A 15,634-nucleotide genomic window follows, 5' to 3' on the forward strand; every position below is an offset into this window, starting at 1 on the left:
AACCTTGCTTTCTTTATAACTTTCTTTATAACGAAAGCAGAACTTGAAAATAAGACTAGAAAAAAAAAAGGTGGACGCCGCGGCAGAGCTGCAGCCACCTCCTGTTGGTGTGGAGTTCGTAACTGAAAATGATAATAAAAGCATTATTTTTATTTAGATTGCCTATGTTTTGCCCCTTTAGTCTTACAGTACTCAGGGTAAAGTATGACCAAAAAACTTTTCATTCGATGAATATGTTGTGGAAATAAGACGAATTTTGTTGGGAATTTGGTAAATTTAAGGTAGTTCGAAAGGGTACAATTTTCAAAACTTATGAAAAGATCTCAAAATGCCAGTTTGGTCACATAAAGTCCAACTTTCTGTGACTTGTTTAAGCTTTAAATGTTTTTGATGTGATAAATTTCTTATCCTTAAAGCTCCAAAGAGAAAGGAATTGTCTATGTTTTGGCAAAATTCCATTGATGTCTATGGGAAAAAATTTCATCATGGTACACTACTCCTGATTGGGCTGCTTGTTCTGGTGTATATTTTGTATTTATTTTAATAAGAATAAACCAAAAGAATAGTAACAGAGTAGCTTCAATGCTTATGCATTTGTACCCTTAATGCTACTAATAATAAAAACAGATCTTGTTTTGGAAAAATTGTACTTTCTGGTTGAAGCGGTTTTAAACCAAAACTTGTTGGTTTTTTTTTCGTTCTCAGGAAAAATTTGACTTCAGTGGTTTCAGCAGAGATCGCAGCTCTGATAAAGAAATTAAAGTTTGTGTAATTGTTATGTTTTTGGTCCGGTAACCATTTTGTTTCTGGTCCGTTGGCAGAAGGAGATTTCATTTTTCCCGCAGGGTTTTTGTTAGTGGGAGAGCTGCAGTCCGACCAGACGGCTACCAGATGTGGAAATATATATTTAATTAGTGCGGCGGTTGGTTTTAAAACGTATCTGAAGAACAACCTAATTAAAAGTGGAGCTCACAGTTTGAAGCAGTGAGGTAAACTTTTCCTGCACGCATAATTCAAGGGAGATGATTTGTGCGACAGCTGCAGCAGCTGTGAGATGAACCAGCAGCAGGTGATCTGCGCCCCCGAACGCAGCGCCCGAGCTTCAGCTGGACGAAATCCCTGCAGCTCCGGGTATTATCCCAAGGTCCAGCAATTACCACAGAGCGTGCACGAGTGTTTTCCACCATGTGCTCCGGCATAAATTACTGTACAGATAGAAAATGGAGAAAACATGCGCAACAGGGACCTACACCAAACAAAACAAACAAAAAAACAGCTTAAAACAATCCGATAAAATTAAACACAGGGTGTTTATTTTTAATAAATGTTAACATACTTTCTGGGAATTTAAAAATTTGCACCATAGAAATAAACGGGAATAAACCTGTAATTTAAACTGCTGGATGTTGGCCCTGAACAGGGATTTTAAATGTAGATGTAGAAAATATATTTTACTAAAACAACCAGATTTCATTACTGTACCAGAAAATAAGAGGGACCACACCCTGAAACCGGGACATAATGGGACAAGTAGGGGCAGATGGGACATAATTGGACAGATGGGACAGTTAGAAACAGGTAGAGACATATGTGACAGGTAGGGACAGGTAGGGACAGATGGGACATAATTGGTCAGGTAGAGACAGATGGGACGGGTAGGGGCAGATGGGACATGATGGGATAAGTAGGGACAGATGGGACATAATTGGACAGGTAGAGACAGGTGGGTCATGTCTTGTTCAGACTTGTAAACATGTTGTGAAACACAATTTTCTGAAATTTGTTTTTATGTAGCTAAAATGACGCCAAAATAACGACCTAAAAAAATAAATGGGTGACTGTGGATCAGCAGCTAGAGTAGTGGTCTTATAATCAGAAGGTTGTCGGTTTGATTCCTGCTTCCTCTTGTCCAATGTTAATTCTATTGTTTAAAAGTGGTGTGATTGTGGCTCAGTGATGTCGTTGTCTGCAAATTAGAAAATTTAATTAGTTTAATTTCATAATTCTTGGTCCAACCCACGCTCTGCCTATAACAAAACAAAATGTTCTTATTTTCGTTTGGATGTACAGTTACAGTTTGTTTAAATTACTCCAGATTTCCAGTTGATGCCCATAAATTATCATACTTCCTGTGGAAGGTTTCCAATTTGGGATATTTCCAAAATTCCCCAGCCGAACTTCCCATGGGAAGTTTCTGGAAGTTTACTGGAAGTTTTCTGTTCCTTTGCAACCCTTCTTAGAGAAGCGTTTTCTGGCCCTTAGCGTCTTGATTTTTGTCAGATATTTCTGAAAACATTTCTGTTTTCATATCCGTTTAAAGAAAAGAAGTTTAAAAATGTAATCATGTAAGTGGAGAAGTTTATAAACTTGCACCAGCTGCAGTTCTTGTTAATAATAAAGAAATAAAATGAGCACCGTGGATAAATTCATCAGGTTCTACAGATACCACCTCAAACAACAACACACTGTCATTATCTCCTGCCGCCATGAAAGACGGGTGATCGTGTAACCACCTGTGACCGTTAGAAAAATATCTCACGAATCAGATGATCGATTTTAATGAAACTCTCAAAGTAATCAATTGATGAGCCTCTGGAGTTGACTCGATTCAAAATGGCCACCACAGCGAGCCGAATATGACTCTAACTCAGTCAGTTTTACAGATATTGGGTTCTAATTTGTTGTGGTAGGAGCTGAGAGTCAGTCCCAACGTGCACTCCGAGCGCTAACCTGTCACATGAGGTCTTTGTTTAAAACTCAGGGTGATGGGCAGAACTCGTTTGTTGATGGCCCCGCCCCCTTTTGGGAGAAACCAAACTGTGCCAAACTGCGAGCCTAAAAGCTGGGAGGTAGCTGCTAAAGTCAAAATTATGATTATTTTTTTTCTTTCCTTTTGAAAGATGAAAGTTTTATTAGATTTATCTTGGGTTTAGACCATCTTCAGCCTTGAAATTTCTAAATTAGCAGTCAGTATTTTCCTTTAAGCATCAGATAAAACTGACTACAGTCACAGTTGGGCAGGAATTTGACTTCTTTGCAGGAAAACTAATTGTGAGAATTTATATTTCTCTTTTCTGTTGTCACATAAACCAATTCTGCTTTGAAGACATCAAATATGAATGTGGGGAAACTCCCGAATCTCTGATGAATCTGCAAAAGCCCTTCAAGCATCCTCTGAGCCAGAACTCTTTCTCCCTTGTGATGTTGAATTATGAGAACATAATTGTCGTTCTCAAGACATCTGCCCGCTTATCTTTGGTCTATTTCAGTCTATGGGAACTGGAATATCAGCAGTTTATTTTTATATTTTTATTAATTTGACCCATTTTCTGCCTCAGACACTATAAATATGTTGCTGATGTTGAATTTTATTGGCCTACATGTGTCACGTTTCTAACCCTCAGGTTCTGTTTTAATGTTTGTCGTTCCACGGAGAAAGTGTTCAGCTAATTTTATGGCAAAAAACTTTAAATTTGCCGTCTGCAAACATCAGTTTTGGCTGTTTATTCTAAGAAAGATTTCCTTTCTCGTCTCTCTTGCAGAAGAAAATGGCATCACTTTGTCGCAGCTTATTGGAGACCCTCCACCAGCTTCCATCACTGAAGTCCCCGGACCTGGAAGGGAACCGGCCTACATGTTGACCCCTGCAGCTGCATCAGGCCAGCTGGCCTGGTCTCACATCGGCAACACTTTCTTCCGTGACTTCTCCCTCATCTTCTACGTCAAACCCACCTCCCCCTCCGCCTCTGTCCTCTTCTCCGTCACGGACGGGGTTCAGAACCTCATGTACATCGGCGTGAAGCTCAGCGAGGTGCGGTCCGGCCGCCAGAAGGTGCGGTTCTTCTACACCGAACCCGGTTCTGAGGCTTCGTATGAGGCGGCCAGCTTCGACGTGCCGAGCATGCTGGACACGTGGAGCCTCTTCGCCCTGTCGGTGTCCGACGACGAGCTGACGTTTTACCCGGAGTGCACCGCTGAGCCGCAGGTGGTGAAGTTTGAGCGCTCGCCCGATCCGATGGAACTGGACTCGGGAGCTGGGGTCTTCGTGGGTCAGGCAGGAGGAGCGGACCCAGACAAGTTTGAGGTAATTAGCAAAGAAAAACACATCTAATTTATGAAACTTTACAGATTTTGAGGTAAAATTTGGTGTGGTAGTAGCTGAGAGTCATCTTTAAACGCAGATCTTGTGCGATGTGTGGAGCTCGAAGTATGAGTTGAACTGTTGTCAGCCTCATTTGTCTGTTAGCAAAATAACTCAAACTTCTGAAGCAATCTTTGGACGTAAGTCTAGAACAAATTGACTTTTAGGGTCAATACAAAAATGGCTACGACTCAGTCATTTTTAACAGAGGTTGACCTAAAATTTGGTGTGGTAGTAGCTGAGAGTCATCCTCATCACACACTCTGAGAGCGAACAGATCACACACAATGTTTGTTTAAAACTCTGGCATTAAAGGTGGCAGGCTATAAGCTATGTTTTAATTCTTTTTTTTTATTTTTTTGGTCAAAATGAAATTGACGTCCATCTCATGTTTGCAAGATCAACACTTTTACTCTGAAAATTGTTTGAAATGTGCATTTAATTTAATTTTTACATCTCTAAACATTTAATCTTGCTTTTGTTTGATGATTTTTTTCCATTTAAATCAGACAAATTACTAAATTTTTAACTCCCAAACATGACAAATGACTTTTATTACTGTAGGAGAAACTTTATATGGATGTATATGTTAAAAGCTAAATATGTGGAACCTAACAAACTCATTCAAATACTTGAATTCATTAATTTTAGTTGTTTTTGTTTAACACGCCAGCTTTTGGAGGAGAGGGTAAATTTTTTAAACAAAAAACAAGGAAGAGGCATCACTCCTCCCTCAAAGAGAACGAGCAGATGTGTTTGTGTGATAATCTGACCTTAATCAGGTTTCCAGTTTCTGTTAAAGGGTCCAAAAACTGAAAGTCACTGAAGTTTCTGCTCCTGGTTGTCTCTGTGGTTTTAAGGGTTTATTTGCGAAGCTGAAGCTGGTGGGAGACCCCCGGGCGGCTGAGCGTTTCTGTGACGAGGACGACGACCCGAACGAGGTGAGGATTGTCTTTCTGGACGGATTCAAATCAAAGCGTCTGAATTTGTTTCTTGTGACACGTTCTTCTTTGTTCCTCTTTGTTCCTCTTTGTGTCCCAGGCTTCCGGTGAGGGCAGCGGTGAAGCCGACAGGAAACGAGATGAGGTGCAGGTCAGTTTGTCCATGTTTTCCTTCTTAAAGAGGCAGCCCGCTGAGTTTAAACTGGACTCCAGCTTCTAAAAATATAAAAAGGTGTGTTTTTTGTTGTGAAGGTCAAACTAAACTGGATATTTAGTGTGGAAAAAGCATGAAAGTCCTGCTCCAAAATGAGTTTTTAAGGTTGAAGAACGTGCAGATATCAAGTCCTAATCTGATACTTTAACATTTAGCAGCACTCAGATGCAAACTTAATGTTAAATTTACATTAAGTTTTTTTTATATATTAAAAATATATTTGTAAAACGTCACCCAGAGTGAAGAGCTGGACATAAATTAATTTTCTTCCATCTACACGTGGTCAGATCAGAGCTTACAGATCCATGAAGATAACTCAGACATTCATGTTCCTTGTGACACTTTCCAGCTCCTCCGGGGGGAATCCTGAGGCGTTCCCAGACCAGAGGGGAGCTATAAGCCCTCTAGAGCAGGGGTCTCCAGTCCTGGTCCTCTAGGGCCACCATCCTGCATGTGTTACTTGTTTCCCTGCTCCAACACACCTGATTCAGAGGTTAAATCACCTCTTCATGTTCTGCAGAAGCCTGTTAATCACCCATTGATTCAAATCAGGTGTGTTGGAGCAGAGAAACAAGGAAAACCTGCAGGATGGGGGCCCTCCAGGACCAGGATTGGAGACCACTACTCTAGAGAGTCCTGCATCTTCTGTAGGATCTCCTGCCAGGGCCAGAATCCCTCCAGGAGGAACACCTGAAAAACCTCAGCTGACTTGTTTCGACGAGGAGGAGCGGCGGCTCGACTGAGCTCCTCGCCTTGTCCTGAATTTAGTCTCACAAGGCTGCGACTGTTGGCGAACAGCATTCACGAAGGAATCTCTTAAATGTCTCAGAGCGTTTGCAGAGGTTTTTATCTGGATTTTAAACAATTTTGTTCAAAATACTTGTGCCAAATTTTCTTCCGAACAGAAGCTGAGGGCGTCTCAGTTTAGTTTCTGTAAACTGGAGAGTGTTAGAGCTGTCGTCTGACTCCTGCAGTGGAGATCTACTCCGACAGGAAACATCTGAGGCTACAGCTGACGAATCATGATTACTAAAAAAACTGGTCCAAACCTGCCTACTTTCATTTCCAAAGTGTACTTTTGGATTAAGTCAGATGCCGAGGTGGGTATAAACCAGGGGTCTCCAATCCTGGTCCTCGAGGGCCACTATCCTGCATGTTTTCCTTGTTTCCCTGCTCCAACACACCTGATTCAGTGGTTAAATCACCTCTTCATGTTCTGCAGAAGCCTGTTAATCACTCATTGATTCAAATCAGGTGTTGGAGCAGAGAAACAAGTAAAACCTGCAGGATGGTGGCCCTCGAGGACCAGGATTGGAGACCACTGGTATAAACCTTATAATTCAGAGAGAAGGCAACAGAAACTTCACCTTCTTGCAGTTTGAAGTGGCCAACCAGTCTCCAACTGTCCCAGCCCAGTGAGTCTCCGAGCCCGGCCATCCTTCAGAGGAGACTCACTTTAACCGTTTGGATCCAGGATCTCCTTCTTTCAGTGGAGATCCGTACCTCATGATCGTAGGTGACGGCTGGAACATGGATGGATCAGACCAAAGCGACGCCCCAGTCCGTCTCTTCATCTCCTCCTCCTCCTCCTCCTCCATTCTGCCATCTCCCAGACTCCCAGATACTTCAACTCCTCTGACCCCTTTTTCTGGTCGAGAACCAGACAAAGCTGGAAAATCCAGAGGAGTGAATTTTATTTTAGCTCCTTTTGATATTATAAAAACAAAAATCAAATGAAAAGGGGCTAGACTTATGTTACCAAATCATGAAATATCACAAAACAATTTTCTAGGAGAATTATCCCTGAATACAGTTTAGAAAATGAAGCGAGATGTTTCCACCGCCAGCTCCTGTGTGCACATTCTGCATATTTACCAGCAGGTTCACATTGTACAGAAATAAACTATATTTAACACAATTTCTTGCAAAAACTAAGATGTTTTATCTTTAGGGTTTTTAAAAATAAATGACTTTTTTTTCATTTAATAGCAACTTTTGTGCAAACAGATGTTTTTTAAAATTCGTGTTTTAATTGTAAACTAAATCTTTGCTTTTGACAGGAATTGTTTTTTAATTTGTTTTATTTTATTTTTTTTGTCCTCAGACCACTCCTCAACCCAGTCAATTCCCCAATCCACTCGCGATTCCCTCAGAAGGTAAGAAAAGAAGAAGCAAACAGCAGCTGTAACCACAGAATGGAAAAGTAAAAACTGCAGCAGCTTCTGCAGGAAAAAAACTACATGAATCTGTTGGTCTGGTTCTGAAAGTTAGAAATCTTTAGCTCCCCCTGGTGGATAATAAGATACGTTCATCTCTTTAAGATGTGGTTTAAAACTTATATGTTAATTTGATATTAGCTAAAGGGAAAAAAATGTAAAATTTGTGCTTATTAACAAAAAACAAAATGTTAGTTTGCTTAAACTTGTCTTTACAGCCACAGGGAAAGAGAAAGTCCATCCTTATTTTTTTAAGTCTATTCTTGTTTTACGTATGAAGACAAAATAAACCTGATTTGGTCTTTATCAGGTTCTAAAATGGTTCAAATCTAACCTTGAGTGAACAACAACACAACAGATTCCACTGAGTCAATATCTGATGAACAAAAACAAAATAAAATCTGCTTCCAGAGGATCTCAGAGGTTCAGGATCAGCAGGTTCTGCTGCTCTGGAGCTACAGGTGTGTGTTAACACAACGCCAGGGTGGAAAGACATCAGCAATGACCTCAGAGGAGCAGCTGTTGCTGGGTCAAAAGTCATTTTCAAACTACCTTGAGTCCGTCCTTCTACAGAGAGTTGCACAACATTTCAGACAGCTGCGAATCAAACCAGGAGTGGATGATTTAACAGATTCACCCTGACGGTCAGACCGTGCAGTGCTCAGAGAAATGAGCTCCATCTCTACAGGCTTCAGTTAGCAGGTCAAAGGTCAAAGTCTCTTCTCTCTAAAAACAACATGGCAGCTCGACTTGAAGGAACCACAAGACTTCTGGAGCAGAACAAGACCAGAGGACAGATGTTTACCCAGAATGCACTGCAGCTGTCAGCACGGCGGTGGAGGGCTGATGGTTTGGGCTGATTCTGGAGTCAGATGTGAGGCCATCTGTCCGACAAACAGGACAGCAGAACGGTCCAGAACCAGAACCTCAGAGAGCTGAGCAGAAACCAATGAGCTGAAGCAACGCTGGAAAGAAGAGTGGGCCACAACTCCTCCACAACCATGAGAGAGACAAACAGGAACCAATGAGCTGAAGCAACGCTGGAAAGAAGAGTGGGCCACAACTCCTCCACAACCAGGAGAGACAAACAGGAACCACTGAGAGTTCTGCTGCTGAAGGAGGTTTGACTTATTTTTTCCCACAGCTTTCCCGTTTTATAATTTTTTTTTTTGTTCTGTTACATAAATAATGAGATGTGTTTTTTGTTCACTTGAGGTTGTATAATTTTAGAACCTAGTAAAGACCAGATAATTTTTATGTCCTGACACTGAAAACCTTAAAACTGAAAGAGGGTGGACTTTTTCCCATCACTGTATGTCTAAGAAAATTGTCCTATTTTGTGTATTAAGTAGATCTGTTTTAAATGGCTCTAATTTTGATTACTTGTCTTGCAGATAAAAGCCGTGTCACTTTGTCCCAGTTGATTGTAGACCCTCAAGCTCAAGGGGTCGAGAACATAGTTGGTTCTATCAAATTCACCTCTGCAACGAACGTCGGCCACAAGGCTCTGACATACGTCCCCAATCCTTTTTACCGTGACTTCTCAATCGTTTTGCATATTCAACCCATGCCTGTAGTTCCCGCCGTCCTCTTCTCCATTACCGATGAGTCTGAGAAGCTCATGCACATCGGTTTAAAGCTAGGAGCGACCAACTCTGGCCAACGAAAAGTCCAGTTCTTCTACACTGAACCCGGTTCCGTGACTTCCAATGAGGCGACCAGCTTTACCATACCGGACAGCCGCTACTTACCTTACATAGGGGTGTCTGTGGCTGGGGATCAGGTGTCTTTGTACACGGACTGTTCTGTGGAGCCACAGGTGGTGAAGTTTGAACGCTCGCCGGATCCAATGATGCTCAACGGGAACGCCAAGCTCTTTCTGGGTCAGGCAGGAAATGCTGACCCAGACAAATTTAAGGTAATCTATAAATAACAAATATCACTTGTGTCAAGACAATACATGTTTACTGTCTTTAAAATGAATTGTTTTAATTTTACCTTTTGAGAACTGCAGTTTTAATTTGATTTTACTGATCATTTTTAGTCTTAAGAGGTAATCAAACATAACTCCTACCTTTTTAGTTTCCTTGATTTCTGCAGATCTAAAATATTTAAAACTATTAAAAGCTAATACTTTATCATTTGGATGAAATTAGAGGGATTTATCACAACACAGAATTTGTCAAACTTAAGTTTATGTCAAAAAATTAAATGCAACATAACTTTCCAGCAGCATGAAGTATACATTGTTTATGGATATTCTTTTAGTCATAAACAGACTGGTTTTTCAAGTAAGTGGTTTTAAAGTGAAGGTCTTAACAGCCCTTTCCTCGCCTCCGAGTTTTGGCTGTTTACAAGACATTTTAATAAATGAGCTGCAGAAGTGTTTAAATCTTTTACCTTTGTCAAAAGGTAATAAATGTGAGCTTTAAAATGAGTCCAAAACAAGTAAAATCCTACATGACTTCCATATAACTCATTTTATTGCACTTTGAAACTAGCAGTTTTAGGCAATTTGGTTTCACCCAAAAAGGGGTGGGGCTATTTGGATTAGAAGTGACTGCCTGAAACAAGTAGCCTACAGAAAGGCAAACTCCTTAGATCGACTCAACAAGTGACAGTTTATTGTCATCCTGCAGCTTAATTGAAGCCACAAATTTCTCCTTTTGTCTATTTTTATTTGAAGTTTATAAAAATGCAAAATTGTATTTGTTTTTATTTGCTTTGATATATCAAAAGCAAACAGTTTAAGGTGCTATTATTTTCACATTGACACCAAAAGTTTAACCAAATTTGGGTTCACCCAAAAAGGATCGGGGCCATTTGAAGGACAAGGACGTTACTTCATGAAATAAGTGGCCTTCTTGTTAGTGGATCTAATGCCTGAGTTTCTGATCTTGATATTTACTGTGGGTGATTTTTAGGGTTTAATCTCAGACTTTAGATTGGTGGGAAACCCTCAGGAGTTTCAACGTTCCTGTGACTACGAGGATTACTCTGAAGAGGTGAGTATTTCTTCAATGTTATTCAGACTTTAAAGCATCAAAATGCACACACACTTCGCAGACCCTCAGCCTTTCTGATCAGCGAATATTCCTCCATAGAAAATCTGTTTTTATAAGCCTCTTACGCGTCTTGTAACTTTATTTTTAGACACCTTACAGTCTGATTTACTAAGTAAAAATTTCCACATGGGTATGTGATGTTGCTAGCACAAGTTAGCATCTTAGCTATTCTGCATTTACTGATTAGAGGAAAAAGAAAAAGTTTGCTTCTTGTTACTTTTTGTCAAAAATGGAGAATTTTTTTTTTTTTTTTTTTTTTAATTTTGTGTAATCAGGAACGTATATTTAAAATGAAATGGCTTTTAGTGTTCCAGTACTTACTTTCTGTTTTGTTTTTTCTTCCTCAGTCAGTTGCTGATACCGTCCAGTTGCCGGTACCTTCAAAAGAAGCCATAATCACAGGTAAAATAAAACAAATAAATGCATTAAAGTGTCTCATCATGCAGGAGCTGCTGCCAAAGAGACGTCACATATAAAGTCACTGCAGAAATCTGTGCAGGAAGCTGCTGTCTGGACCTGAACCTGAGCTCAGCTTTGCTCCAAAGGTCCAGTTTGTTAGTAAGAGTGAGAAGTCTAGCTCCCCCTGGTGGACAGTAATCTTAGTCTCACAGGACTGGAAAACTTCTAAAAATGTAAATTCCTGTTGTGGGGAACGGGTCCCATCACCGAAAAGCGTTCTAAACGCCACCATGTTATGCAACTTCAACAGTATTTACATCAACTATGTTCCTTAAATATCACATCTGTTTGTATTTCTGCACAGCAACCATTTATTTGTCATATTTCATGATTTTAGTTGTTTTAAAAGTTGATCTGGGATTAGTGAAGTGAAGCAAAAGCTGAAGTTTTACTTTATAACCAAATGGGGTTTTTTTTTGTTGTTGTTTTTTTAAGGTCCTTCCAAAATAAAATCATCTGTTGTTACAAAGCAGCAGCGTATTTGAGGTTTTTCTCACATAGTATATATCAAAAGAGCATGAATATTTTATTTAATTGAGAAGTCCTGAATTAAGTTTATATATAAAACATTAGGAAATAAAAAGCGCAAGCACAACATAGAACGGATGGACTGGTCTTAATCTCTTACCTTTTGACGTAAACAGAATGAAGCAGGTTCAGAAAATAGATGGATCGATGAATGAGTGAACTCTCCGTGGCCGATAAGACATGATACGATTCAACCTTTAACCATGATGCGATGAGATTCAGTGGGAGTTTTGAGTCGTAGAAACAGGACTCGAAATTAACAAACAATACACCAAAATGAGGCCAAGAGCAAAATTAATAAAACTGCCTTCCTGTTTAAAACACCCACGATCAGGTTGAAGCACACATTTAGTGTTTGTTGCTGTTTTAACTGGCGCTGCCGCAGTTCTCCTTCTGAACTGCAGGTGTTGCTAATGAGTAAATAAAAACCTCTGAACAGCAGGAAGTGCACTTGCAGACTTTTCATTTAATAAATAAATGGGTTTAATTTTATGAGAACAGAGACTTAATAAACCGATCTACTGATCGAATGGCGTAGGGCCATTAGATTAGGTGTCTGTGAATACAGTTTATTTTCACATTTTACCTGCAAACACCTGAGCTTGTTGGAGAGGAGTTTAAAAAGATTTGCTTTGAAAGAGGAATTATTTTAAATAATCCATCTGCGCCCCCTGCAGGACTGATTATCACCAGCCATGTTTTATACACAAGGAGATAAAAATGAACATATCCTTCAGAATTACACATCACCATTGAACATGTCCAGACTGTGCTGGTTGGTTTAATATTCTGCTTCATGTCCTTCAGTCTCCACAGGTGAGAAGGGTGATAAAGGTGAGAAGGGCTTAAAGGGTGACCAGGGCCCCGCGGGGCCGAAGGGGGACTCGGAAACCACCTTTGGCTCTAGTTTCTCCTCACAAGGTGCAGAACGAGGACAGAAAGTAAGAAATCTCTCATTTCAGCAGGAGCATCAAAAATTCAGTTCCGTAAAACCGAAAGGGTAATCGGTTTCTTTTCCTTTTCAGGGAGAAAAGGGTTTAAAGGTAAGTGAACTACAGATAGAGATTTTTTCTTTTTCTCATGAAAAGTCAGCAAAAATATAAGAACGTCCATTTTTTTCTGAGAGATAAATGTGTTAGTTGTACGCCACAAACATCTTCTGTTTTGTTTAAAAATGTCTTTAAATTGAGACTTTTGCTTTTAATTACAGTTTCGTTGTAATCTTCATATGAGGGCACAGGAGGTTAAGCTCTAAACTCCATCAGCTCCTTATTTGAAGGCTTTTTTCCCCACTCTTCCTGACCAGGGTGATTCTGGCTTCAGATATCCTGGCAAAAAAGGGGAACGGGGCGTCCAGGGCCCCCCCGGGCCCCCTGGTCCTCCAGGACCTGCAGCTGAGGTGGTCCAGCTTGCAGATGGCTCTGCTGTGCAGAAGGTGGCCGGACCCCCGGGCCCGCCGGGACCGCCGGGGTTGGATGGGGCTGGAGGGGAGGATGGAGAGCCTGTAAGTAAAGAAGGGTCAGGACACGTCAACCTTTTAATATTTGACAGATTTTAGCTTACTGAGTGGTGGTTCTTTTTTTAGGGGGATCCAGGAGAGGATGGGAAAACTGTGAGTAAATTCGTTTTTAAAACATCACTGTTTTTGCCAGCTGGATTAATTTATTTTGCTCTGGTTTTTAGGGTCCTGCTGGACCACAAGGTGCTCCGGGAAGTCCAGGAACTCCTGGAACCAAAGGCCAAAAGGTGCAAAACATAAACACTTTACTATAATCGAACTGAAGCCTTTATTTAGTGGGATAACTTGTCGTCTCTGAATTGTTCCAGGGTGAGCCTGGAGAGGGTTCACCTGGACCCAGAGGCCCCCCAGGTCCACCAGGACTTCCTGGACCTGGCACTGGGGATCGATCAGTAAGAGAAAATACACATGAAGAAAAAATATATTTTTTTATTACTGAATTTATACAAGACAAACTTTTCTGTTTTTCTTTCATAGACATTTGTTGACATGGAGGGCTCAGGATTCCCAGATTTGGAAAAAATCCGGGTATGTTTTTTAATCGCAAACAGAAGTCTTCAAAGGGTTTTAGATTAATATTTGTTGTTTTTTTTTTTGGTCCAGGGTCCACGTGGTCCCCCGGGGCTTCCAGGCCGTCCTGGTCCTCCTGGGATCCCTGGTACTTCAGTAGCACTAGGACCCAATGGTCCAATAGCGTTTGGGCCTGCAGGTCCCCCTGGACAAGATGGGGCTCCTGGTCTCCCTGTGAGTATTGGGTTTTCTGTAACTTGGACGTCTTACATAAAAATTTGAAAAAAGACAGATTGTTCTTTATGTTGGAGGAAGGATTCTGAGTTGTGAAACCCAGTAAACACTTTGTATCTCCTGTTTAGGGACTTCCTGGTCCTCCTGGTCTACCTGGTCCACCTGGGCCTAGAGGAGAAAAGGTAAAAACAGAGTCAAAGTCACATCTGTACTCAAACTTCAGCTGTGTTAGTGTTTCGCTGCACGATGTTTAATTAGGCAGAAGGGGGAACCACAAGGCTCTGAATTAGGATCACTTCACTGTTAATCAAATAATTCGTCCCAAGTACAAAAGATGGTGCAAAGTCCCATTGTATGTATGTTTTTGTCATTATTGTTTTATGTCATTTGCCTTTTTGGAGCCTAAATATTCTCAAAAAAATCATAAAGCTTTGCACATGTCTTGGTCAACTCCAAGGAAAGCCAGTACAGGTTTGTGCATGGCTTTTTGATAGTCTAAGTTCTCAGTCATTTAAGACCTGACCAATCTTGTGAGCCGGGCCAACAAAGACCCGAATGACCCTCAAGAGGGAGGGGAGTGAAATTAATCTGCATGTGAGTTTAGCTGCTTAAACTCATGACCTGTTTGTTCCTGTTAGAACAGCCTTTTTTGTCACCAAAACAACCTGATTTCTGAAAAACAAAGAAATAAATAATCTACAACTTCATAGATTCACACTCTGGCGGCCATCTTTAGCGTGAACCTGCAGACCTTTCATAGTTTCAGCACTACATATATGGTTGTGTAGCTTTTGTTTAATGCTCTCTGTATTTAAAAAAGTGCATTTTAAAATTATTAATTTGCTTTGAAAACAGTGAAACATTGAATTATGATTTATTTGTTATTACTATCTACATTTGCATGGCTTCTTGCACCAAATGATAATGTTACATGGACTTGAAACATTTAGGATTTATGACTCTTTGGGCTCGAGGGGATCTTAGCCATGTTGTGGTGTAAAAATCTAAATTTTTAGGTTGTCAAAGAAGATTCACCCATCAAACTAACTGCCTCTTAACCAGTGTCTCAGCCTGGCCTCCTCTAACCAGTCCTCCCAGGAAGTTGCGATGTCGCGATAACGACTTTAACACAAAATCAGTCGATCACTTTCAGTTTTGATCAACCACCTTAGCCCTCCTGCCCTGTTTCACGTCCTGAAATGAGAGTCTGCAAGATGAAAACGTGTCCAATGCCATTAAAATCTTACAATTAAAATCTCTTGAAGTCCGTTTCCTGAAGTAAGAGGTGGGAAAACAGTTTTGACATCATCAAGCTTGGCAACGATTGGATTAAAGACAAACAGGAAGTACTGACCCACACAAACAGGAAGTTCCTTTAACTCTACAGGAGGTGGTCTGATATCTCACTGGATCACGTTCCCAGCCTGAACACATCAGTGACTTGTTGAGGTTTGATAATGGCGCCACCTACTGGCTACAAGGGCGTCCCAAAGCTTTCACCTGTTATCTGATTTTATTTTATTCCCGTCTTCCAGGGTGACGGTGGGGATCTCGGTCTTCCAGGTCCAGTTGGAGAAAAGGTGAGTCGATGCTGCATTTCCATACAAACTTTGTCTTTAAGATACAGTTTCAGTAAAGATTTCCTCACTCAACAGATGTAATAATTTACTGTTTTCTGTGGCAAGTTCAAGAATGGTTCTTTGTTGCTTTCTTTTAGCAAGAGGCAGTGGACACCAACCCTTTCAGTTACCTGTTTTCTTTCTTTGCTCCGTCCTCTACGGTGTGTAATGGGGCTGGGTCTCTTCTG

General features: G+C 40.7%; 1 protein-coding gene across 4 annotated transcripts in view; it reads left to right on the top strand.

Annotated features, from left to right (window-relative positions):
* The window catches only part of LOC108249006 (collagen alpha-1(XVIII) chain), a 48,738-nt gene that overhangs the window by 19,463 nt on the left and 13,641 nt on the right, over window positions 1-15,634 (top strand). For 3 of the 4 annotated variants that reach the window (XM_017438118.3, XM_017438113.3, XM_017438114.3), the window contains exons 2-19: window positions 3,543-4,084; window positions 5,002-5,082; window positions 5,183-5,233; window positions 7,401-7,452; window positions 8,907-9,430; window positions 10,437-10,517; window positions 10,925-10,979; window positions 12,372-12,505; window positions 12,590-12,607; window positions 12,871-13,068; window positions 13,150-13,176; window positions 13,248-13,310; window positions 13,392-13,475; window positions 13,561-13,611; window positions 13,687-13,827; window positions 13,956-14,009; window positions 15,363-15,407; window positions 15,545-15,607. In XM_017438118.3, the coding sequence (XP_017293607.1) occupies window positions 3,543-4,084; window positions 5,002-5,082; window positions 5,183-5,233; window positions 7,401-7,452; window positions 8,907-9,430; window positions 10,437-10,517; window positions 10,925-10,979; window positions 12,372-12,505; window positions 12,590-12,607; window positions 12,871-13,068; window positions 13,150-13,176; window positions 13,248-13,310; window positions 13,392-13,475; window positions 13,561-13,611; window positions 13,687-13,827; window positions 13,956-14,009; window positions 15,363-15,407; window positions 15,545-15,607 (2,264 nt within the window). The remainder of the gene's footprint in view (window positions 1-3,542; window positions 4,085-5,001; window positions 5,083-5,182; window positions 5,234-7,400; window positions 7,453-8,906; window positions 9,431-10,436; window positions 10,518-10,924; window positions 10,980-12,371; window positions 12,506-12,589; window positions 12,608-12,870; window positions 13,069-13,149; window positions 13,177-13,247; window positions 13,311-13,391; window positions 13,476-13,560; window positions 13,612-13,686; window positions 13,828-13,955; window positions 14,010-15,362; window positions 15,408-15,544; window positions 15,608-15,634) is intronic. The other variant, XM_017438115.3, reaches the window with a different exon arrangement.

The sequence above is a fragment of the Kryptolebias marmoratus genome, linkage group LG23 (assembly GCF_001649575.2).
Source record: "Kryptolebias marmoratus isolate JLee-2015 linkage group LG23, ASM164957v2, whole genome shotgun sequence".
Taxonomy (NCBI): Eukaryota; Metazoa; Chordata; class Actinopteri; order Cyprinodontiformes; family Rivulidae; genus Kryptolebias; species Kryptolebias marmoratus.